Genomic DNA, 23,828 nt, shown 5'->3' on the forward strand with positions numbered 1-23,828 from the left:
CATGGCAATCGGCCAGAGTTTCTCAAGTGAACACCCACGTGGTGCTTGTCTCTGTTATCCCACTTTCCCCTCGAGTATCAATAGTTGCTTGTACTTTCTTTAATCAGCCGTTTGCCACTTTCTTTCAACACAGTTCGGTTTTGTATCGGCTCTCCCCTCGACTCACCGGCTGTGATGAACTGCTTGGCTTTTCTTGTCTGTGAAGTCAAGGCCGGTACAATGAGGCCAAGCGTCTCTCTCCGGCTTGGTTGTCAGCGGAGGAGGCGTCCATGTACCATTGACATATGCTGTAACACAAGCTGGCTATTGTTCGCGGTCTTACGGTTTCTTCTCTGGGGGTTTCACAGGCATCTGTCGAAAAGGGCAAGGTCACTTCCCGCTTTGGTATCTTCTCGATTTGCGCCGTCTTTCTCCTCCTCTTGAATTGTCGTACTAGTTAGCTCTCTCGTCGTGCGATCTTCCTTGCTCGTATTGTGTTCTCGTGCTCCACCTTTTATCCCTGTGGGGATGGGAAAGGGCCGTCAGGTGTTTGTGATTCACGTTAATTGCCTGACTTTGCCTGGCTGTGTTGGGACATGTCAGGTAAATGGCCTTGGTGTTTGTCCATCGTCTTTCGTGGTGTGCGAAAGTGTTCCTGTCGGAAACCAAGGGGTGGGGGGTAGAGTGTTCGAGTATCCTACGGGGTAGGATGGGGAAAAGGTATAACAAGAAGGGGAATACCGCGTCTTACCCATTGGTGTCCCACTTCCATTCTCCAAGGACCCCCCATCCAGGTGATCCTCCCTCACTAGTCCACCCCCAGGAACTGGATCCACTAGCAATGGCCGTGTCCTGGCCACCTGGATGACAGATGCCTGGGGACTAATAAGTGAGACACATTCAGGTTTCTCACAGACACCAGGCTTTCCGAAACGCTGGCGGTATTCTGTCCGCATCACTCGGCTGCAGCACCTCACCGCAGGGACCAATCTTTTGGGCACGGTGAAGAGAGGTTGGCGGACACCATATTGGTTAAAGGTCAGTCTGATCCCTGGAGGTGTGGTGCTGTGGTCCAGCTGTGCAGGGCGACATGACGGAGCACCACATCAGAGCTCTTCGGGTCATGTGAGTGTACGTTTGGAGGTAAAGCAAGGAGGGAAAGATGATTGGTTTCCTTTGATGCAAGTTTTGTTTTGAGGGTGGTAGGCCCAACGTTCGACAATACCACAGCCCACTCAGGGGATCTGGAAATAAATCGGAGTGGAAGTACGATTTGTTGGTCCGTGAGAAATGTCTACAAAATGGGTAAATATATGTAGAGCAAATTTCGGAGCGACGTAGAATTCTTTAAAAATCTGTTGTCCGATGAAATTGAGGCCTGGATTGGCAACATCAGTGCAAAATTTGCGCTTAGTTAAACATCAGAAATGATCACAGACACGGATATGACCGACAAATTAGAAACGCTAAACGACAAATGAGGAGAGACATTCATGAAAAAATAACTTAAAACTGTCCCCATCCCAAACACAAAGAACTATACGTTTTATTAAAAACAGATACCGCCGGTGGATCAAATGGTGGCGGGTTTCGCACAGATGCACCCAATGGCAGCGATTTATAGCTGCTGCCACTACTCAAAACACTAGTAAAATGTGGCAACTCCTGAATGGATATAAAAACAAGAAATCCCAGCAGATAACCAATACTATAGGAGCTCTCTAAGGACTCAATGTATAGTCGTACCTTTGATCATGCGCGGAACAGTCGCATATGAAACACAAAGCTACGACTTGCAGTTCAATAAAATTGATATTATTAACCTTGTCAGAAAAATGAAATAATCCAGAACCCCTGGACTGAATGGATTACCCAATTTAGTCCTGAAGACTAATCCTGAATTCTGGTTTGAACTATTGTGTGTAATATTCACTAAGGTCTCTGAGGAAGGGAAGATTCCAGGTTCTTGGAAGAAACCACTTGTAGTACCAATATATAAAAAGGGCAAGCCGACTGATCCAGCAAATTATTAGCAATGCTCGACATAACGGGGAAGGTGTTTACGTTGTTGCTACTACAACAGCGGACCAAATGGGTGGAAATCATATTCTAGACAGATTCAAGATGGGATTTAGAGCAGAGTCAAGGACCACCCACTGTATAAAGTTGCTGGATTGATTGATAAATGAAACCAAAAGTAGAAATGGACCATATCTATACGATGGTCGATTTTCGTGCTGCATTCGATAGAATCGACCAGAATATTGTGTGGTACAAGCTTGAAAAACTGGGTTGCCCTTCTAACCTATTGAGAGCCATATGTGTATTACATGGGATCACTACAGTGCAAGTGTGATTGGGCGGTAGGGGCTCCTACATGGACCCTGTAGCCACTGGGAAAGGTGTGAAGCAGGGTTGTGTATTGGTACCCCTGCTGTTCAACATCTATCTATCTAGCTTATTTAACCATAAAGTTGGCTAAAGTAAACAACGGTCTCCCTAAATCAAGGGTGAAACAGTGAACTGTATCCTGTATGCTAATGATTTGATACTATGTGACCGTACGTATAGCGGCATCAGGAGATCACTGCAGGAATGACAAAACTATGCAGACTTAAACGGTCTCATTATAAACTATGAGAAAACAAAAGCTATGCACTTTGCGTACCAAGCAAAACAAGTCCCTAAACTAGCAGTTAATGATCAATATCTTGAGCAAGTTAAAAGCTGCACATAATTGGTTATTATCATGAGCACTTGTTATGGATGCTCAGAGACGATCAGGGAGAAATGTAAGAAGGCAAGTGCCCTCACTGCAATGATTTCCAATATAGCTGGATTCAGTCTTTAAGGTATCCTTTTACCATACAGGTAGGGCTTTTGTCCCACTATGCTGTATCGCAGAGAAGCACTATATATATATATATATGTAGAAACTAACGGATGAGTATGGCCACCTATTGGTGCGCTCTAGTCCTGGAAAGCAGTAGGTTAGGCGTGCAGCACAACTATAACCTCGGGGCTCTACTCCCAACCCTGGAAAAGTGTAATGACAGGTTGGTACTAGTTAGTTGCGCTCGTCTTGGAAAGAGGGTTATAAATACGTTGGTCATATTGTCTTTCAACACAGTTCTTATTTTAATGAGATACACTCTAAAGAAAAATGTTCAGCCAACACGTGTTTCGACTGACAGAGTCTTTTTCAAGGCTGATAATAACACAATAATCAAGTAAAAACAATTGGACCAGTGTATGTTCACAGTAACATTAGTGTGCATGAGAGTTGTCAATACATACCATGGTCATGGTTGGGGACAAGAAAAAGAGCAGACAGAGACATGTGAAGAAGAAATATTAGAAACTAGGAACCAGCATAACATTGCCTATTATTCAAGCTCAACTCAGTTATTCATTAACCCCACTTTACCTGTTACTAAAAGTGTCCATTTACAATCAAATTGTAGGGTGAGTCGGTTGAAGCACCCAAAATACCTGGGTGATGGTTTGCCAAATGGTTGTGAGCTGGTTTAATTAGCGTTGCACCCATGCATTGTGTTACAGGGTACCCTTGTAATGAGTAATAAAGGATATAGTGAGGAGTCTGTCCTCGTCGTTCGATGTTATCGTGAGCAGGTCTTAATTGTGAGAACATAGCTAATCCGGTGCTTTATTATAAGGGTGTCGTAAGATAGCATGAGTTAGACTCACCAATAGTAGCATGTTGAGCTGTTCTGTGTGTCAGATTAAGCATGCCATGATTGTCAGAGAGATGGAATCTTTAATGGGTCTGTCCTAACCCTAGTTAGGTAATCATAAAAGCACTTACCCTTGGTAGTGTGGAAGGTTCTCAAAGTGAGACTAATAGTGGAATTGGAATACTGTGTTAGATGTGATAGCTGTGGAAGGTTATCAAAATAACCAAATTAGGACTTCAAATTAGGCCTTAATCAAATGAATGGGAGTACATTACCATGAAAAAAAAAAAAAAAATATATATATATATATATATATATATATATATTGGCCTGGCTCTAGAGGGTAAGTTCTGGAGGGCTATACTCAGACTTGGCCCTAGTTTTCCTCTCGAATTACTAAGATTAGAATTGGGCTTAATTTTGCTACCTACATTAGCAATCAAAAGAAAGTCTTTCCTATATATTAGGTCTAAGTCTATGACCGTGTACCCACCATTGAAACTACTGAGCGAAACCCGAGGATCGAGAGAAAAAGACATTTTTGAAAAATTAGTGAACACAATGCTGAAGACACTCTTATGGACCCCGGATTGGGAAAAAGATTCCCATAGTCTTCAAAAGTCATTTGTTGATAAACTAGAAAAGTGGGACTGGGAGTCTAACTACCTACACTTAAACATAAAAACTATAGTGATGCACAAAAATGTATTCATAAATTTAAGGTACCTCCCGGGGTATTTGGCGTTGCGTTCATCACCTGACAAAGATTTCTAATGTTGTTGAGAATTGGTAAACTCCCGGTCCTGGCATGTATTGGTCTTGAGCAGGGAGTTCTTGTTGAAGACAGAAATTGCTGTATGTGTAACCTTAAGAATAAGTTAGAAATGGCACAGCAAGAACTAACTCAGTGTCGACATAACGGGACAATATGCATGACTAATCTGGGTAAATTTGTTCACAATTCTGAAAGTATTAAGAGCAACACTTTTTGGTTTTATTGTATAAATACTGGATACAAGTCGCTTCAAATTGCACCTTACAATGTCTGGCTGAGGACCATAATGCTTTTAAAGTAGGGAAGGAACCGATATTGTGTATTATTAAAACAGTTTTAGAATATTTGTTAAATGTAAATTGTATATTTTGTTTTTACATGAAGTTGTAAACACATTATGAATGGATTTTCAATAATATATTTATAATTTGTGAAAAGTTCTTTTGAACTGACCACATTACATTTAAATTAAACTAAGGTTGGAATTGTAATACAGGGGTTTGGAATTAATCAAGAGTGCAAGGATTTGAAAAGTGGATGTTTTGACAGAGTGATTGAATGGTTTTATGTCGTAAGTCCCTTGTATATATTTTGTATTACATGTTTTCTTATTTTAGAGGTGTGAGGTGGTACCATACCCGGCACACCCACCATATCAGTTGTCTTGGTACCCTTTAATTTGCTTGTCTGGTTGGCCAGAGTCCTCACCCAAAGTTGGGGTGGCATCTAATAGTAAGTCCAATACTTTTCTGAAATATACCCTTGGCAGTCTTTATGGTGTATCGGCTGTGCGGGCAGAGCCCTCACCTCTGTCTTCTTGGTTAGTCAAAGTAGTGAAGGGGGAAACCTCCTGTAGTCAAGAAAAGACGGTCTTGAGTAGAGACATCCGTACTAGTGAAAAGAGAGAGAGAAGCGGTGCTGTAGTGGAAAGCATTGCGCCCCTCCTATGCTCGAGTGGTAGGGATATCACAGCGATATTGGCTGACGCAGTGAGTTTTTTGATAAGATGCTGTCTTCTGTGTATGAATGAGAAGTAGAATTGAAGTAAATAGTGAAGCGAGGTAATTGCGGTATAAACAAATACAGTGAGTGAGTGTGGAGGACGACTAAGGTATTGGGGAAGGATAAAAAGGGGAGTTCTTTGGATGACATTATGCTGTATGTTCGACTCAGTGAAAGGTTTTTTGTGGAGCTATTTTTTGAAAACTTGGGTTGGAGTATGGAGACTCAGTTGAATCATTTGTGCCATGTGTTACCCGGATATAAGGCGAAAAATCCAAAAGTATCTTAGAGAATGGTTACTGGAAAGAGATAAATTATCAATTATTGGCCTATCGAAGGAAACTATCATACAGGCATATTGGAGAATGTACATACCTTCTTGACTGTGAAGCATAGGGGCTCGAAATTGGAGAAATGGCTAAATATCTTAGAACTGTGGCGCATGTATGAAAAAGACATGGAGGGCCATACTTTTAAAATCGGGCAAGAAGAGCTGAAAAAGGAGGGTGCAGGAGTTCTTTCTGCACTGCCCCTGTATGGGTGCTATCCTTTATCGCCCACAGGGGGGTATACCGACCCTGAGTTTCTACCTCCATTTTCCCCAGCAGCTACCCCAGTAGCTACGAGACAGACACAGGTAGCGCCTCTGTTGTAAAGATTGGAGGGGGGTATCTTTACTTCTGCCGTCCATATGGAAGGGAAGAGGCACAGAGCACCCTATCCAAGGTTCTCTATATGGTAGCTATGGACGAGAAAAACAAGGCGTACGCTCTAAGGAGGTGATGCTGCCTGGTTCTTAAGTCCACTGAGTCCCCAAGCCACCACAAAGGAATGTCCACACACACTGTTATGTGCTGACACAGCTCTTTATATAAAATTAAGGTTCAGATATATATAGACATTTCAATAACACACTTTGTAATCTGGTAATACTATAATGACAAATCTATACAATTCTTTGTGGCACCACACCTAGACTTTATATTCCTTTAAAATGCATCAACTGCTGACAGTTATAACAATGCATACAAATCATTCAGTAAGTGTTATCAGCATAGAAATGTGAAAGAAAGGCAGGTTAACATTAAGCAATGGCAGAATTCTTTCTTCGGAGAGTGAGGATCCTCCCACCTGGGCAACCAGTAATAAGAGTTAACAAGCCCAGTCCTACATGCTCATTAAGCCTTGCTTCTTGGTTAGAAAAGTTCAACCACCACAATGTATCTGAAGTGGGAGAGTTTCTTGCACATTATGAGATGATATGGCATTTATAACACACCTATACACAAGTGCTTCAAGGCGCAACGTGGCAACGGAGGGGGAACAGAGGGAAGATAGACAATAATCCTTCTAGGCCAGGTGTCTTTCAGATCGCTCAAGTGCATGGGATGGGGGAGAGGGGAAAGTGCAGTACATGGGATAAGAAAATAACAATAAGTAAAGTACAGCCATCTGGTGGCAAGTACAAGGGTAAGGGCAGACATCATGTGTCAAGTGCTGGTAATGGAACTGTTGGGATACAGAAAACAGTCCCTAAGTGCGGGAGTTGCCAGGATGGTAGTGCAGGTGTGCGACTGGCAGGGGGAGGGGACCTGGGCCCGAGATCAGAGGTTGGCCAGGTAACCAGTGCAGTTTGTTTCAGCCAGGAAGTCAGCAGGGGAGAGGAGGAGAAAAAACAGGACCAAAGAGAAAGGTTCTGAGGTGCTTCAGCAACCAGAGATGGTTCTCCTTAAGTTTCAGGGAGGCTGTTCTAGAGGGAGGCCCCAGCTGCGGAAAGACGTCTACCACCAATTCGTTGCTTGGAGAAGCGACTGACCCTGAGGGAGTTGGAGTGGATGAGCGAAGAGCTCGAGAAGGGAGATATTTAGGAAGAGAGAGCTGAAGGTATTGAGGCTCCAGGCCCCAGAAGGCCTTGTGAACAATGTAGAGGGTTTTGAACTTAATCCTCGCAGCCACTAGGAGCGAGTGCAGAGATTTCAGTCCTGGAGAGATACGATCCCTGGGCTTGAGGCCAAGGACAAGTCTCGCAGTCCTGTTCTGGATGAGTTGCAGAGGGCAGAGAGTAGAAGTCGGCAGATTTAGAAAGAGGCTGTTGCAATAGTCCAGCCTAGAGAGAACCAGAGCTCTGGAGACCGTGAGCTTCTGGGCTATCCTTCGAGGATGGGCCCCCTTTGAAGGAGGAGCCGCTGGGCGTCTCAATCCTTGAGGAAAATTGGAATACTTGCTGTGATACAGCAGTTTTGACCTTCGCGGTGCTCTTCGACGATCGATCATTTCCTCGATGGTGGAAGTCCTGGGGAGATGAGGCGTGTGGTAGGCCTTGATGCAAAATGTTTGGTGCCTCAAATAGGACTCTGTGGACTTGAAACACCTTCGGCAGTGATGGATGCAGGCGCCGGATAGCTTCGGTGATCGGAACTCGACCACTGGCTGGGCCTCGAATGTTCACTCTGTCAGTGTTCTCAGGACATTTTTGTCTGCTTCTGGTGGCGGGAAACCCACCGGCAGACTTCCTTGGCAGCCGGCGACCTTCGACTTTCTCCAGCAGGACAAAGTGGTCAGCGGTGATGGCAAGGGAGCCCTCTTTCAAATTTTCTTAGGTAAAGTGTAGCTTTCTCAGCACCAGGGCGGCGTGCAGCATGGAATCGAGGTGTCCCCGCTTCTGGGCAACACGATTTAACTTGGCTTCCAGCGGTCATGGAAATCCTCCAACCCGGTCGACACCAATGGACTTCGACAACGCCAATGGACTTCGACCCTCGATGTCCAGGCGCTCTCTTCAGGATTCTCAGTGGACCCCTTCTCCAGACGTCAGACTCACAGAACTGGCTTCCAGGCTACTTTGATGAAGAGCAGCAGGTTTTGCACGATGGTCCCTCGTATCAGTCCTCGACAGACTCGACAGCTTTTGGATTACATCAAAGGAAATGCAGCAGCAATCTTCTCCTCTAGCTGGGCTTCAGGGGTCAGCTTCAAGTTTCGACTTCAGCTTCTGGACATATTGGTAAGTGAGAGGTCCCCAGATATATACATCTGTCCCTCATTCACTCTGGCTGAGCGAGGCTCAGTCATCCAATCACTCAAAAGGGCATTTATGCAGGCAGGCAGCCAATCAGGCCAACAGGCATTCAGGCCATTCACTCCACCCAGACACGCATAACAAGGAATGTGGATTGGGGCAAGCACCCAGCCTTTCAGCACATTACACTGCATTCATGTCAGTTTCAGGCAGGGCTGTCTCATTCATTGTGTGACACATACAGAAACCAGACACCCATAACATGGAATGCATATTGGTCACACACAGGTCCCACCCCAAGGATGTACCCACAACATACAGTCTCTGCAAAGGCTTTAACAAGTCTGGCCTGGACTTTCCTAAAGACCTTATGTGGTTCTTCCACCCAACAGCCAGTGAGGGGAAGGGACAGAGTCCGGACTTCCCAGGAATTTGGGAAAACAAGGTAACAGGCAATAGAAACCAAGACACTCCATGGGCCATGTTGCCTTCTATCAGGAATCCACTGATTCCGATGGCAGGGCTTGGGAATCCCAAAGTGGAGGATACTCAGAGCTCCTGTCACATCAGCATGTAGCTGCCACCAGCCCATACCCTGCTTTGTGGGCAACACACAGGTGCCCAAAAACATACACTAGAGGTACAGGGTTGTACCCCCACCCATGGGTGCCATAAGGGTATCCCAATAGTCTTTGTTCACCACAACCAAAAAGAGAAAGAGCTGCAATGCCAGGGGTCCCAACTGGACCCCTGTGCAGAAAGTAACACAGAAAACACATAAGGGAGTTCAGGACAAGGACAGGGAACCACTGCCTCTGTAACGCATTTCCAGCATAAACATCTGTCAGCTGCGGTTCCTAGAACTTGGGATCTTAAATGTAGTGGAAAAGTGGCTCCTTCAATAATTAGTGCTGCAGAGAGGTTACGAACAGAGAGCGGGAAGGCAGTAACTCCCGTGACCGCTAGATTAGCAGCTAGATTAAGGGTGGAGGAGTGAGAGGGAGTGAGGCTGGGAGCGTGAATAGAGTATTCAAAACGAGGAAGAAGGAGGAGCTTAGGCTTTTCTCTGCTAGGATAGAGGATAGGCTGCAGGAAGTGGTAGAGACACGGGAGTGGGGAAAAAATGAATGAAGCACTGAGGCTAGCAGAGGAGGAGATGGTGTTTCTACAGCGACAAAAAGACAAAGAACAGGAAAAGGAGGAAAGACAGACAAAGGATGTAGAAGGAAGGTGGAGGCATGGGCAGGTTGTTGTCAGGCTCGATAAATCAGTTATCAGAAGGGTGAAGGTGGACATGGAGGACCAGGCGACTGCCACAGGTACAGGGGTTGAGCAGGGAGGACGGGAGATGCCCCTGCTATAGTAGTGTTGAGTATGCTTACGTGCCTGTAGAAGGATCAGGGGATGTGGTAGCTGAAGTAGACGGGGAAGAGGAGTGGGATGTTGACCAAGAGCAGGGTGTAGCCGCACTACCTCCTGCTCCAGTAGCAGCAATAGATATACTCCATGGAAACATAGGATGCACCATGGTACTCACCTGGCCATAGCAAGTAGTAAGGGAGAGATGGGGCTGTTAGTAGGAGATATTTTGTCAGTTGTGATTTCATATGTAATATTACCCAGTCTAATCTGGTCTCTTTTACATATTCAATAATTGCAATGTCGTCCGAGCTTACAGTTCTTAAAGATAGAACACAATGTAGCAATTTCATTAGGTTTTCCTTGTTCAAATTCACCTCATTTTTTGTTGTAAGTATGTTTTCTAAGACCACTTTACTTCAATCTCTTGTTAGGTGTTGCAATGGTTTTTCATAGAGATGGGCATTGTTTGTTGATTTTTGGCTTCTGTAGCGCGGCTTAGTAGGATTAAAAGTTCTGCCATTCGAAACTCCCAATGATTCATGAAATTATAAGCAAAATTATAAGAGCTGCCATTATTTTATTATGAATCTGCGTCACAGCCTCGCTAGAAAGTTGTGGTCTTTGCAGGTTTGACTCATTTTCCTACGAGCGATTACTCTACGGCGAGTAGGTCGGCGAGCACTGCACACTCGACGAGTCAAGGTTGGTCGCTTGACAATTGTCATTGTGCGCATTGCTGATGTCTACTGGAGACTGCTCATCAGCATTCGCAGTTTTCCCCTTTTGACCTAGATCTCTTTTATAACCATTCACTTCATCATTCAAGTCATTACGGAGTCTGAGAGTTGAAAAGAATTGTTGTTTTCCTTTGGATACCGCAGTGGCAGTGGGAGTTGAGATGTATTTACTGACATTTGTGTTCGAGTACCTTTCTTCAAAGGAGAAGCTCAGTAACTGTTCACATATACGATCCCTCATTTCTGCGGCGTCCTCTTTTAATCTTGCAATAATATGTTTTTCTTGCTCATCATTAAAGTTTTTTTTTCAGATTGGCACACCTTTCGGTAGCGATTTCCTTTGCTGTTGCTCACTTCGACTCAACTGCATTTTTTTCACTACGTTTGCCATCAAGGTCATCTCCAGGTTTCTGGTCTTTTTCCCCACTTAGCTAGCCCCGCTCACCTGGTGCCTTCCTGGGTCCACTCTTTTTCCCCACTTTTCCTTTGCAGATGGGGAGCAGGTGCAAGTGGATTTAGGTCATCTGGCCTAAGCACCACCCACCTTCTTAGCCCTGCCTCTTCCTTCCTGCTCTTAGATCAAGGGCATCGCTCGCCAGAGCGTCCGAAGCGAAGGGCTGACGAAGAAAAGGGAAATTCCTGTTTGGACCTGTTCAGACCAGGAGGACCCAGGGCCCGACCCCCTGCTCAGTCAGCAGGTAAGCATGCACCAACGTGGGTTTACTCCCTCTGTACCCACAGGCCATCCCTACCACCCCAGGTCCCTGTGTGATGTTCTCTTGTGCCCCCTCCCTTCTTGCACACAGGTGTTGCCTGTTTTGCTTGATTCTTGTGCCCTGCTCCGCCTCCCACCCTCCAGCCTACTTCTGCAGGAGTCTGTCCTGATACATTCTGGTTTCACCATCACCATCTTGTGGCCAATGCTGGATTTCACTTTTATGGACTTCATTGATTCACGGTGCATCACCCTTTCTCAACTCATTTCCTTTGCATCTTGTACTCATGGTGGCCCTGACTTATGCTGTTCCCATCTTCATCTTGTATCCTGGCTTGTAACATTATGTGTTATTACTGACTTCTGCAATTGTATTCACTCTCCCCTCTTGCTTCTCCACTCTTTTTGACTGCTTACTCTCTGTTCTCTCCTCGTCTCCCTTTCTCCCCTCTCTCCCCTTCTCCCCTTCCTTTCTTCAATGCACATATATCAGAATTGTCCCTGAACCTAGTATGATAGCAACCTCATCTGTCTACTTCCCCGTCCCCTTACTCGCTGCCTCCCCCCAGCACTATCTGAAATGTCGTCAGGCCTAGTACGATAGTCACTTGTTTTGGACCTCCCCACCCTTTCTGCACCCCTCTCCCTCACCTTTTGTTTTTCTCCGGCTCTCCCAGAATTGTCATCAGGCCTACTGCGGTAGTCACCTGTATGTTTCCATTTCCTTCCCACTCTCCCCCTCCCTTCCTTATTTATGTCTTAGCTCGTGCACTATCTGAAATGTTGTCAGGCCGAGTATGATAGTTAATTTCACATCCTTACTGTTCATGGCCTGTAAGAATGTCATTGTTTTTTCCCTTGTTCCTCCCTTGCCTTGAAGCGCTTTGAAACACATTTGAAACCATGTTAGCTTGTTTCTTTCAACATTGTCTGCACAAGTTTGATTCTCAGCACGGACTACCATCCATGAGCTAGCTTGAGCGGTGTCTAGTCAAATGGTCGACAGACAAATGGTCGACACAATTTGGTCGACAGGACAAATGATCACATTTTTTTTATTTATATATATATATTTTTTAGGTTTTCGTTTAGGGAAAAAAAGGGGGTTGGGGGGACCCCCCACCCCCCAAAAAAAGTGAAAAAACAAAAAAAAAGAAATTCGATCATTTGACCTGTCGACCTTTTGGTGTCGACCATTTGTCCTGTCGACCATTTAGATTCGACCAATTGACCTACAACCAGCTTGAGCGTGTGAGCTGAATGAATTTGCCCCTTAGTTCTCGTCTCCGTAACGGCTTTGATTACAGCGTCACTTTCATTGCTGTGCTGTTTTCGTTCTACTTCATGGTGCCGGTTATTCCACTCAAATGCCTTGAGATCATTAACTTCTTTGTCAAGATTAACTGCCGTCTGTATTAACACAGGGTTCTCTTGCAGGTTAGCCTTTGCATATTTAATGACAGCATCAGCCTTCAGGAGTTCAGCATCCGTAACATCGAGAATGGTCAATTTGCTTTCTATGTCATTTTCAATTATTTCAATTTCCTTCTACACCGCGTTTACAGTTATGTGGATATCTGTTATTATCTGTGTATGTAAAATGTTCCGCGAATGAGCTGGCGTCCCGCCCACGTTATTCGCAGCCTGTTCACTCACCTTGCTAGTCAAGTCAATTTCTCTCATTGAGGCTGTTCACAGCCACTGCTGTTGCTGAGCTTGTGTGCCCAACTTGTTCCATATACTCGGCAATCAATCTGCCAAATTAAATAGTGAAACTGGAGTTTCCGAAGCACTGGAAGTATTGGCAGCTTTCGGGAAGTGACTCGTGAGGGACTGGGGAAAGACTGGTCTCTCAGCCGGATTCACGCGCCGGCGTTACACAACAATTCCGACCTTTTTGGGCTGGCCTTTCAGCTTAAAGGCACCGCAGCAGCTTGACACATGATGCACCTCCATCAAACAAAAGCATTGGACTGGGGAGAGACTGGACCCTCGGCCGGACTCACAATGTCATTCTTGGATTTAGCAAAGTACATATTTTACTCTGATTAGATGACTTTTCATAGCATGTTCTTTGGGCAGCTTCATGGGAGGGACTTGTACAATAACAGCAAGCCATTAGGTATTTGGGGATTATAGGGCTTTCATCCTCATAAGGGGTTGAAAACTGCATTTCCCCCAAGGAAGTCATCACTTCCCCCTGATAGCCGTCTCCTCCCATGTGATCCTCCTGCATGATACCACCCCTTGGATTAAGATTAGGTAGCGACTGCCTTCCCCTGAACCCATGGGAGGAGACTTTGGGCTGGGGTTCCGTGATTTGTCTGCAGGAATCATCACAGTGGGCTTGGACTTGCTTCCAGCTTGAATCTTGGATAAGAAGAGCACCTGTGCAGCTGTTCTTCAGCTCTGCATTGAAGCCAAGAATCGCTCAAAGGAGAGCAGCTTGCTGAAGATCCGAAGACTAATCTTGAAGTGGCCCAGTATCCCTCCCTGTGTCTGGTCTGGTTGAGGCCCTGCTCCTCTGCCTGATCTCTGAAGACCCTGAGCAGTGCTTCAGCCCTTGGACTAGTGGGGCCAACTAGTATCAATGCTTTCTTGAGGATCCAGCCCATCAGATCCTTCGAACGTGTCCCTGGACAGCCCGGTGGACAGACCAGCTCTCTCATGGGCTACCTCACCAGAACTGTTGCTGCTTCAAATTGAAGCCCAGACTTTGGTGGTCGCCAGCTTGTGCCACAAGTCGCATTCTTCCTGAATTTCAGCTTCCCACCATCCACGGAACTGGTCCACGAGCAGCTGCTGTGACAGCAACTAGAATGACGCCCGTTATCTCCAATGGTTGACCGGCACAACTGGAATGACGCCTGTTATCTACGATCAGTGACCAGCGCTGGGACTCGTCTCGCTCCATCCTTGAAGTGTCTTAAGGAAGCCTGCATTGTTGAATTCTGCATTTCCTGCCTAAAAAGGGTCGCATCCTGCATTTTCATTCAACCGGAAAAATCCTCGAGCCTGCAACTCCATGGTACGTCTCACTGGAACAGACGGTGGAAAATCGAGCCCCCAGCAACCACCTGATGATCCACCATGACATGCGGGAAAATCAGGGTCGGGGGGCTAGGTACACATCAGTGTGTCTGTCCCCCTCTTTCCTCCATAGGATAACATTGGGAATAAGTCCCTTTGTCTCCTATCTCAATTCCACTCACCTTTGATCGTCGAACCCGGGTTGAGTATCCTGCCCCTGGGTTAGCCTTGGGTTTGGAAGAAAGGAGAACACTTACCTTGCCTTTTGTAATAGTTTGAAACTAACACCACCACAAGCACATTTCATCCTTTCTACAGAGAACTCATACCGGTGAGAAACATTGTGTTTGGCCCTGTGACCTTTGGGCACAAGGTTCCATTCATCTTAGAGTTTGAACTTTTCAAGCTAGGTTATTGCTCTTGTGATTGGTTTCCATCATTTACTTCATCTAAATTACTTATCTGCTTTGCTGATTAAGATATCGTATGTATATTTGAACCTATGGTGATTGAATATATTTGTATCATGGAGTATTGTGTGATAATTCTGCCTTTTAGATACATTTTCCAGTGTGTTACTGAAGGCCTTCAATAAGTAACTGTATTTTTGTAACTGGCTAAATTTAATTATTTTATGCCATACCGTGTTGACTCATTGAGGGCCCCTGGCCCCACTCACTCTCTCCCGAGGCTAAGCCTTGACCGCTCTCCACACTACCTTGATTTGTTTTTGGCTAACCCCTCAGAGCCCCATGTTCATAACTAGTGTGGCCTCCTAAAATCTGTCCACCAGGACTTTCTAGAAATCCATCCTAACATTGCATCAAGCCAGGCTTCAAGGCCCTTTGTGAGGCACTGATCCGGCATCAGGCTGGGGGACTGGAAGACTGGGTCCAACAAACGATGTGCTTCACATGCAGCAATGACACCTGGCATGAAGAAGCTTGGGACAGGAAGGCAATGTCCAAGGTCATGTAGTTCACAAGCAGGTCAATGTGGTATTTCAGGGCTCAGTGTGTTATTTGACCTCTGGGTTGCTGGGGAGACCCAATCCTGGGTGTCCATGGTAATGTTTGAGTCCTTCCTTTCTGGGATTTGTGATGAATCGGCAATAATTCCCCAAGGACACCTGGCCTGGGACCATTCTCATGTGGCCAGGAAAGGACAGACGCTTCCTGTTCCCGACACTGGGGGTGGTGGTCTGCAGGAGGATCATATGGGTGGGGGAAACGGGTAAGGAAGACTGGGAAACACCCTTTGTTTAATTTTCTCAGACATCCCACATTTCTAATGGGAATAGAAGAAATATGAACCCCTAATCTTGTTGTTGAGGACTTCAAGTGCCATAATCCCCTAAGTACTGGGACGAGGAAGAGGGCTCAAGAGCAATGTTTCAAGAGCCGTCGGCTTGTTACGGCAGATGACCCACACCTGAGGGTAGCCAAGAGAGTTAAAAGGCCCCCTCGGGTGCAGTCCATTAGATGGAGGTGGAGCTGGAGTAGTAGTAGTAGCAGGAGGAGAGTGCATTGTTGACAGTCCAAATGGAGGTTGGTGGACCACTGAGAAGCTGATTCCAGCTGCCGGTCCAGAGCGTGTCCTTTCCCCCCTGAATCTGAAGTACAGAGGTTGCGCAGCGGAAAGCGTGAAGGAGGATGGCTTTTCCCCATGTGAATCTAATTGCAGAGATTGTGCAGCAGGAAGCGTGCTGGAGTCCGTGGCTGGAAGTTGGTGTGCAGCCGAGGGTTTCAGGAGCAAGACGAGCTCCGTGACTGCATGGTGGGAATGAAGACAACTTCAACGAAGAAGTGGGTCTGTTCAAAAGGAGCCAGAAACTGTTGAAATCCTGCAGCACGCCAAGGGAGTGAAGACAGAAATCCATGAGTGTTACTGAGCGTTCTTATCCCTTGCACAAATAAGGGCAGGCAACTGTAGCTAAGGAGAATCACTTGCGTGCGAGTGAAAACGTTGCTAACCCAACCAGTGATTGTCGGATAATGGAATGCAACAAAAGTAGCACTTGCATATGAGTTATACTTTCTAGTAGCACTCGCATATGAATGAAACTGAATCACACTAATTGAATATTGAGCTGAAGAAAACAGATGAAAGACTTAATCGATCGAGTGTACTTAAATTATTCCAAAGTGAAGGTTAACTGAAGTCATTTATGAAGCACTAGAAAACATTGTAGCGCTGAATCTAAGTGACTGAACTTTAATAAATTGTGATTTTCACTGAACAAGCATTTCCCAAAGCAAACAGTGGTACAAGCATTGCCCAAAGCCAAGAGTGGTGCAAGCATTGTCCAGAGCCAAGAGAGACTAACAAGGCATACCACTCATTTTATGGGGTCAACAGGAAGAGAAGGGATGAAGCTTGTTGATTGTGCCTGTTACATAAAATTGAAGCTGGTATAAAAACAAACATTATCAAAGTCAAAAGGAGCAAAGATAGAATTACACCATTAAGGGCATTTTGGTTACTGATGTTGCAGAACGACGAAGTGGCAAAGAGGCTGCCCTTTTGGAAGGTGGATGTTCAAAAGAAGAGTGCCTTGCTTACTTGGAAGTGTTGAGTCACTAAAGTAATTTTCGTCTTTTCTGAAATGTTGTTGAAGCAAAGTTGCAAGCTGCTGAAGCTGTGGTAAAATTGTTAGCTGTCAGCAGATTTAAAACGTCAGAAGCACTGTTGATTGTGGAACACTATTGGGCAGGTGAGTATACACCTGCATGGTGAATCTTGGTAAAAGTGGACCTGGTATGAGAGTCAATCAGGTGGAAGTAAAAGTGCTGTGAAGTTATCCTGGCAAAGGGCCTCATTACAAGTCTAGCGGTCTGGAAATAAGGGTGCTGGTAGCAATGTACCGGCACCCTTTCTGGACTGCCCGACTATGAGAATGCCTGCGCAGGCTGCTGCTTCTGGCAGGTCTGACCTGCTGGGAGCCCCGGCCCCTGCAGGCATGGTTTTCACAGAAGCACTGTTGGCAACGGTGCCGGTGCTTCCGTGTCCCCATTTTACGTGGAGTCCTGTCAGATTCCACGGGAAAGGGGACTTACAGTTTCTGCCGCCTGACATCCCAGCCCTTGGGGACTTGTAATTTCCCAGTGGCACCGGGATCTCAGGAGGCGGAACAGTGTTACAAGGTTGGTGGCAACCCGCCGGTAGCACCGGCGGGTTACCACCGACCTCGTAATGAGGCCCATCGATACAAACTGTGATTTATGGTGCTAAAAGGAGAGCTGAGAAGAGAGTGCTAACATTAAGGAGCTGTTTTTCTTTGAATCTTACAAGGAGTGGTTTCTTTGAACCTTACAAGAAGCTATCTTTCCTTGAATCTTATAAGAAGTTGTGTTTTCATTTGACATTTATAAGTTATAGCAAAACATCCTGGGGCCAGATATCATTTGTTAGTGTTTTCTTTAGTTTATTTTAGGCAGGGAAATCCTCATCAGGGTAGTGATAGTGAGGTCTTTATTGAAACCTATGATTGAATAAAAAGGCATATTTGGGATATCATCTAAAAGTTGTCAGCCTCACATTTCTGACTCCTCACAGCTTTTACTCTAGGAAATTTGCTGACACCCAGATGGAGTACTCCTCCAGTGCACAGTCCTGGTTCCGGTGCCACAGCAAGCAGAGTGGCAGACATTGGTCCACAGTAGTTCACCCCATCTGTTGCCTGGGAGCTTCCCTCTGCCTTGAATGCCTTCTCTCTTCACCTCACTGGTGGATGACTTGGAGTGAATGGAGCATGCACCCACCAGAGGTTGTGTGAATTATTGTCCAAAGATAAAAAAGGGAATGAGGGAGTGCCTATCTCCTTTCACAGGCAAAATGTAACAGGGGGTTGGTGCAAAGTAAGCCTGCTCCATGGAACCAATCCAGGTTGTTGTCACATGTGGTCCTTTGCCTTATAACATCACACCCAGAGTATCTTGTCTGCAGGAAATACTGGGGACAGGAAACGAAAAAAAGCCCCTTGATGGTAGAACCCCTCCCCTCAGCCCAACACTACTCTCTGGCTACTCGAACTCTGCTCCTTCCCATGTCTGCTAACTTTTAAGGGACTTCAGTGATCAACACCCTGGTGTGAGGGAAGCTTTATATCACTGTTGCCGCAGAAGTACCTGTTCCCAGGAGACCACTTGGGAGAAGCTCCTTTGCCATGGCGTACGGTGTTACCCTTTGTGGAGGAAAATAAAAGAGAGGGAGCATTGCGGTTATTGTTCTACAAAGCAGCTCTGGAGACAGTCTAAACAATATGCATCAGTCATGTCATAGTTGGGCCCTGCTCACCAAGCTGACACTAGTGTGATATAAAATGTTTGTGGCTGCACAATTTTCTACTCTTAACAGTCACCATGTCACAACTAGGAATGGCTTATATTGACAGGTTCACGTGCCACGAGGCTGACTAAGACAAAAAAAGTGCTATTACGTCGAGGATTGGCCCTTTTGGTTGAATTATCTGAACACCGTTACCTAGTCCAATCCTCTTTTTCAACAAAGTTTCCTTTCTACATTCGATCATGGAGAACAAAAGACACCTTATCAGCCCCAAGTGTATAAAAAATCAACATGTTATTATTGAAAACATAATCATACAGAAATCTTCAATGTAACAATTACAAAAAGAAAAGAAAAACTACAGTAAAGCACAGTACACGGGGCACATTGAAATGACATTTACATCAACAAATACACATTCTTGAACATGAACATAAGATTCACATAATTAACCCAAATCAGGAATCAATGCAAGAACCATTAGCTAAGGAAAGTGTAAATCCAAAAGCAATTGCGTAAAACCCAGTGAAGAACAAACCCAGTTTCAGTTGACCGGTAGGTGAGACAAGACAAACACAGAGGAAGGCATGTGTAAACTACATGCTTGATCCGTCCGTCTTTTAATTAGAAAAAAGCTATCTTTGAATCCAAACTTTGTTACTGATTTAAAAAAAAAAAACGTTTGTTTAAAATACGAGAAGGAAATGAATCCTTTTCTCAAGTTGTAGGAATGTCCCAGAATTGAAAATGATTCTTATCTGGGGTTGGGTCTGCCAAAGCAGAAGGGGGAGCCTAGAAGGAACCCAAGGGGCGTTCCATCAGTTGGTGGACTCTTAACAGTTTGCGGTCCAGGTAAATGATGTGGTCTGTAAAGGACCTTCATTCCCATCTTGTAGTAGTGCGTTTCGGCGGTTTAAACAGGTAAGTCATTTATTCAGAAAAGAAGATGATCCGCCTTCATCAGGGCAGTTGGTAACAGGACCCAAATATGTCGAAGTCAGAGCACAAGACCTGTGTCTCTGATTAAGTTAACGATGTGTTACTGCTGAAGGTGGGAGGAACCAAAGATGTCTAGCGTCTAGAAATAGACCGTCGGGTGCGGTGCACCTGTATTAGTGGAAAAGGATAGATGTCAGCTGTGCGTCGTCTGGTTTGTCGTGTGGCTGAAAACAGGCAAATTGAGGCGATGAATCTTATGTTGTTCGTCGCTCAGGAGGCGTCCGGAAAAGGTGCCTAGCCTATTGTGTCGTCGTCCATTTCAGAATACACGGAGCCCATACAAATTGTGGCATGGTGTATCTGATATTGGTAAATGGTTAGTGAGTCACTCTGCTGAGTGTGCTCGAGAACTGGAGCTGCAGGAACTGTCGAGCGCCAGGCTGACTAAGGCATACAATTATTATAATTTAGTTCAGAGATGCATAATACTAAATTGCCACTTCTGCCTGCCAGAACTTTGGGTTTCAGCAGCTGTCAGGGATGCACATGCTTTTTGCCACTACAGAGCTGGGGCTGTAAAAAATACATGACTGGTTCAGCAAAGGCACACGTGTATTATAATCTTGACATAGAGCATGTATGGAAAGCAGTCTGATTGAGAGACCCCCCCCCACCCACTTTTAGAAACCTAATTATCTGCATTTTGTGGTAATACAAATAAAGGAAAGTACATTTTCCATCCTCATCAGATGTCATTCTGTCATACTAGTATGCTATGAAACCTATCTCATGCTATATTATGTAATGTTTTGTTATATCGTTTTACAGCATGTCATGTTGCTTTGTACAAGGTGATATGTAGCACTCCGCAAACACCCAAATAAATAATACATTTTAACAGCACTCAGTTCATGAAAATATACGCAGCACCAAATGTAGACTTGCAAATGTAAACTGGTAAGCATACTCTACAACCTTTCTGATCCTAATATTTCCCTTATTACGTCTACAAACAGAAAAAATTAACAGCCCATATTTAGAAAAGTAGGCAATCCAGGAATATGCAGTTGAAAGGACCCTGTGTGTATATTAACGCATTACATTTCTGATAATTAAACACGTTTAAAAAAAGGTTAATTGCAACAATTCGTGGTCCTTTCTTGTATGAATTTCTTTTGATATAATTGTAAAATTCAAAGGAAGGTGTTTATTATCACAAAAGGTCAATATATGTTTTACAAACAAGAGTGTTCACAATACAGATATGGAGTTTAGTTACAGGAATTGTTCATTTTTTAGAAATGGGTCCATGAAAACGGTCAGAAGATTGCAATGCATTGGACGACAGTGAACTGCTTGTGTCTTTGAAATAAACACCTTTCTTTGAATTTTTGAAGTTTCTAGTCACCACTCCTAAGAGTAGACTCAAGGTTCTGCATGGATTGTATGTGCCCCAAAGAGAATAAGGGCTCTAGTGTGTTTCGACTTGAAAGAATTCCTTTGCATATGCTCCTAATATAGAAAACGTATATCTACAGGACAATTCCGGCTTGTTTTATGTTTGTGGGAGTTGGAGAAGGGGAGTTACGATTCAAAGAGAAAAAAGAATGCTGACACACATTTATGACTAACAATGCCCATGTGCTCCGTTTCCATTGTTCAGGTGATTTATTAAAACCCTGGTTGAGGGAAAAAAAATGCAACCTTTTTTTAATACAAGTTTGGCTATTAAACTTTAGCACTGTTGCCTTTGTAAAAATGGTGCTCTCTCAAGGGAGTCAATAATTTAACAAGGACTTTGGATGCTCATTATCTCATTTGAAACAATTATTTTGAAAAGAAGCATTTTCTCACTGCTGTGCTATATTTATTTCAAAGGTGTAGCATAGAAGCGCTCTGGTGAATGCTAATTAACATATCACTATCCAATCTGGCTTGCAATCACTGAGTGAGAGGAGTAATTAGATGTAGCTGCCTATTAAGAAAGCTGTGCACACAGGTCCTTGGAAAACATGCATGTTGTAACAAAAATGTAATTCACTTAACTGGCTCTTGTTTATCCTAGGAGAGCACCACAGGCGAAGAGGGTTCGACAGACACAGACGACTATGAAGAGCGTCCACGGCGCCGTGGCTTGGAGCTTCCTGATCCATCCATGCGCTGCCCGCGCCACACCTGACAAACTTCACTGTGCCGCGCCACACCTGACAAACTTCACTGTGCCTTTGTCACAGTATCCCTTATCATCCCTTAATACACTGCCTGATGGACTTCTGATCGAACTTTTGTGTTTTGGCTTCCACATAGGCGCAACTGAAAAATCTAACCAACGCCATGGAAACTGAACAATGTACATATTTCTTGCATTAACTTGAGACCTGCCTCATAGTCATGGGGTCTAACCCATGTCAGCCCCAACCAACTTAACTACTTCTGGTGGTCATAATATAAATTCTGAAGCATATGAATGGGTTTGGATGCTGTTTTCTTTGTAATTTAATCCTTGAGATGTTTGAAAATAAGATTTGTGGATGTTGGGGTTTTTATACTCGCTTTTCAGCGTTCATGCACCAGAGGTGAACCTGTACACAATGTAAGCATTATACTTTGACTTTTTACAGCTTTCAGTAATTTGTGTTTTTTTCAGTCTGTGGGTCAGAATTTCCCTTTGCTTTGGGATACATAGACACTAAAGGCTAATTACTGCCTTGCCTTTTTTAATTATAGACTGCATTTGAGTTGATTTTACCCCATTCTTAAAACCTTCATCTGTTCACTCTACCATAGATCCATCATTGTCATATAAATATATGTTTGCACAACACTGCTCCCCAACTCTTGATGGCGATAAAGCTCATGTCTCACATGTAACAAAGTACTTTTTGGTTATACAGATCAGAATTTACAAACTGTCCTAAAATTATGATTTAGTGTGATAAGTCCCTTTGGACCGTTTGCATAGTGAGATGTTTTTGTTCAGATGAGCACATGCTGTTTTCTCCCACCCTGATGCAACTTTCTGTAAATCTAATCTTGATTCTGAATGAGGGAATGGTATTTAATACAGACTTTTTTCGTTTAGCTTGGTGATTCAGTTGCCTCTTTTTTGATGAATAAAGAAGTTGTTGCGTGTATATATTTTGTTGGGTTGGAACAATGGAGGGTGAGGTCTCAAATGCATGGCGTTGTATACCAATATTTATTGTCCCCACTGTCTTGGATCAAAATTCATAGGGAAACTCCCATGTTTCCTATGTTGAGGGTGACGCACTGTTCATGGAACACTGACAACATAAATCAACAAGACTTAACACAAAAGTCCAATCAAACTCTCACTAGGTAGAGTGACTGAACAGTAAAGCCTATAATAAGGAGATCAAGAACATGATGTAAAGTATAGTTAACATTCACAATAGTTTATCAAGAAACAGATCTGTTCACAAAGGTATGTATTCATTGTGAGAAACCTAGGGGTATTCTCCAATGTAGACCCAGATAATCCTCTATTCAAGTGGCCTGGGGAAGGCCATCTCTTTTGGATCCCAACGCCGGAGCTGGACAAGCATGGGAGGATCACCTGGGTAGAGGAGTCCGAGGTTGCAGTCAGGAGAGTACCCTAGGAGAGATGCAGTATTCCAACAGGACGATAAGTTAAGAGATCCCAGAAGCCTTTATGGGCTATACAGGTCCCATTGTCTCTAACCCAAGAGAGGCACAAATGGGTCATCCCAGAACAGACCTAGCAGCGTGTCTAGGGAGCCGTGTCTCCAGAGAGCCGGAGTGAGGCAGCTGGTATCCTGTTGGCATGTCTGTGTAATTGCTTGGTCCCTTTGACAATGTGCTGGGCCCAAGGGTGACTATGGGGCAGGTGGTGAGACCCTGACCTCGGCCCAAAGCATCCCGGAGAGGCCGCTCGCCAGTGCTACAATAACCGTTCACATGAGAGAGGGAGAGAAACTGGGAAACGTGTGGGTGGATGGAGCGGTAGAGCGAGAAAAGCAAGATTTGTATAGCGGCACGGAGCAGAAAGCGAGAAGGACAGTTTAAAGAAACAGAAAGCAAGAAAGCAGGAACAAGGAAAGAGTAAAGGAGAAAGCACGCTAGTGGCACCGAAAGAATGAAGAGGCACACTAGCGGCGCAGAAGTAAAAGCAAGGTCCAGAGTAAAAGAAAAGGGTGCGAACTACCCGGAAAGAAGGAAACAAGTGCAGGTGTGCACGGAAGCGAGAAAGAAGTGTGCAGGTTGCACAATGGGGCACAGACAGGTGCCAATGTACACTGCAGTAGGA

At 44.7% G+C, this 23,828-nt stretch overlaps 1 protein-coding gene across 1 annotated transcript in view; it reads left to right on the forward strand.

Moving 5' to 3' along the window:
• The window catches only part of FBXO3 (F-box protein 3), a 1,552,568-nt gene extending 1,529,947 nt beyond the window's left edge, over positions 1-22,621 (forward strand). The window contains exon 11 of the mRNA XM_069623397.1: positions 21,606-22,621. Within this exon, the coding sequence (XP_069479498.1) occupies positions 21,606-21,719 (114 nt within the window). The 3' untranslated portion in view covers positions 21,720-22,621. The remainder of the gene's footprint in view (positions 1-21,605) is intronic.
• The last annotated feature ends 1,207 nt before the right edge of the window (positions 22,622-23,828 follow it).

The sequence above is a fragment of the Ambystoma mexicanum genome, chromosome 11 (assembly GCF_040938575.1).
Source record: "Ambystoma mexicanum isolate Mex_15411 chromosome 11, UKY_AmexF1_1, whole genome shotgun sequence".
Taxonomy (NCBI): Eukaryota; Metazoa; Chordata; class Amphibia; order Caudata; family Ambystomatidae; genus Ambystoma; species Ambystoma mexicanum.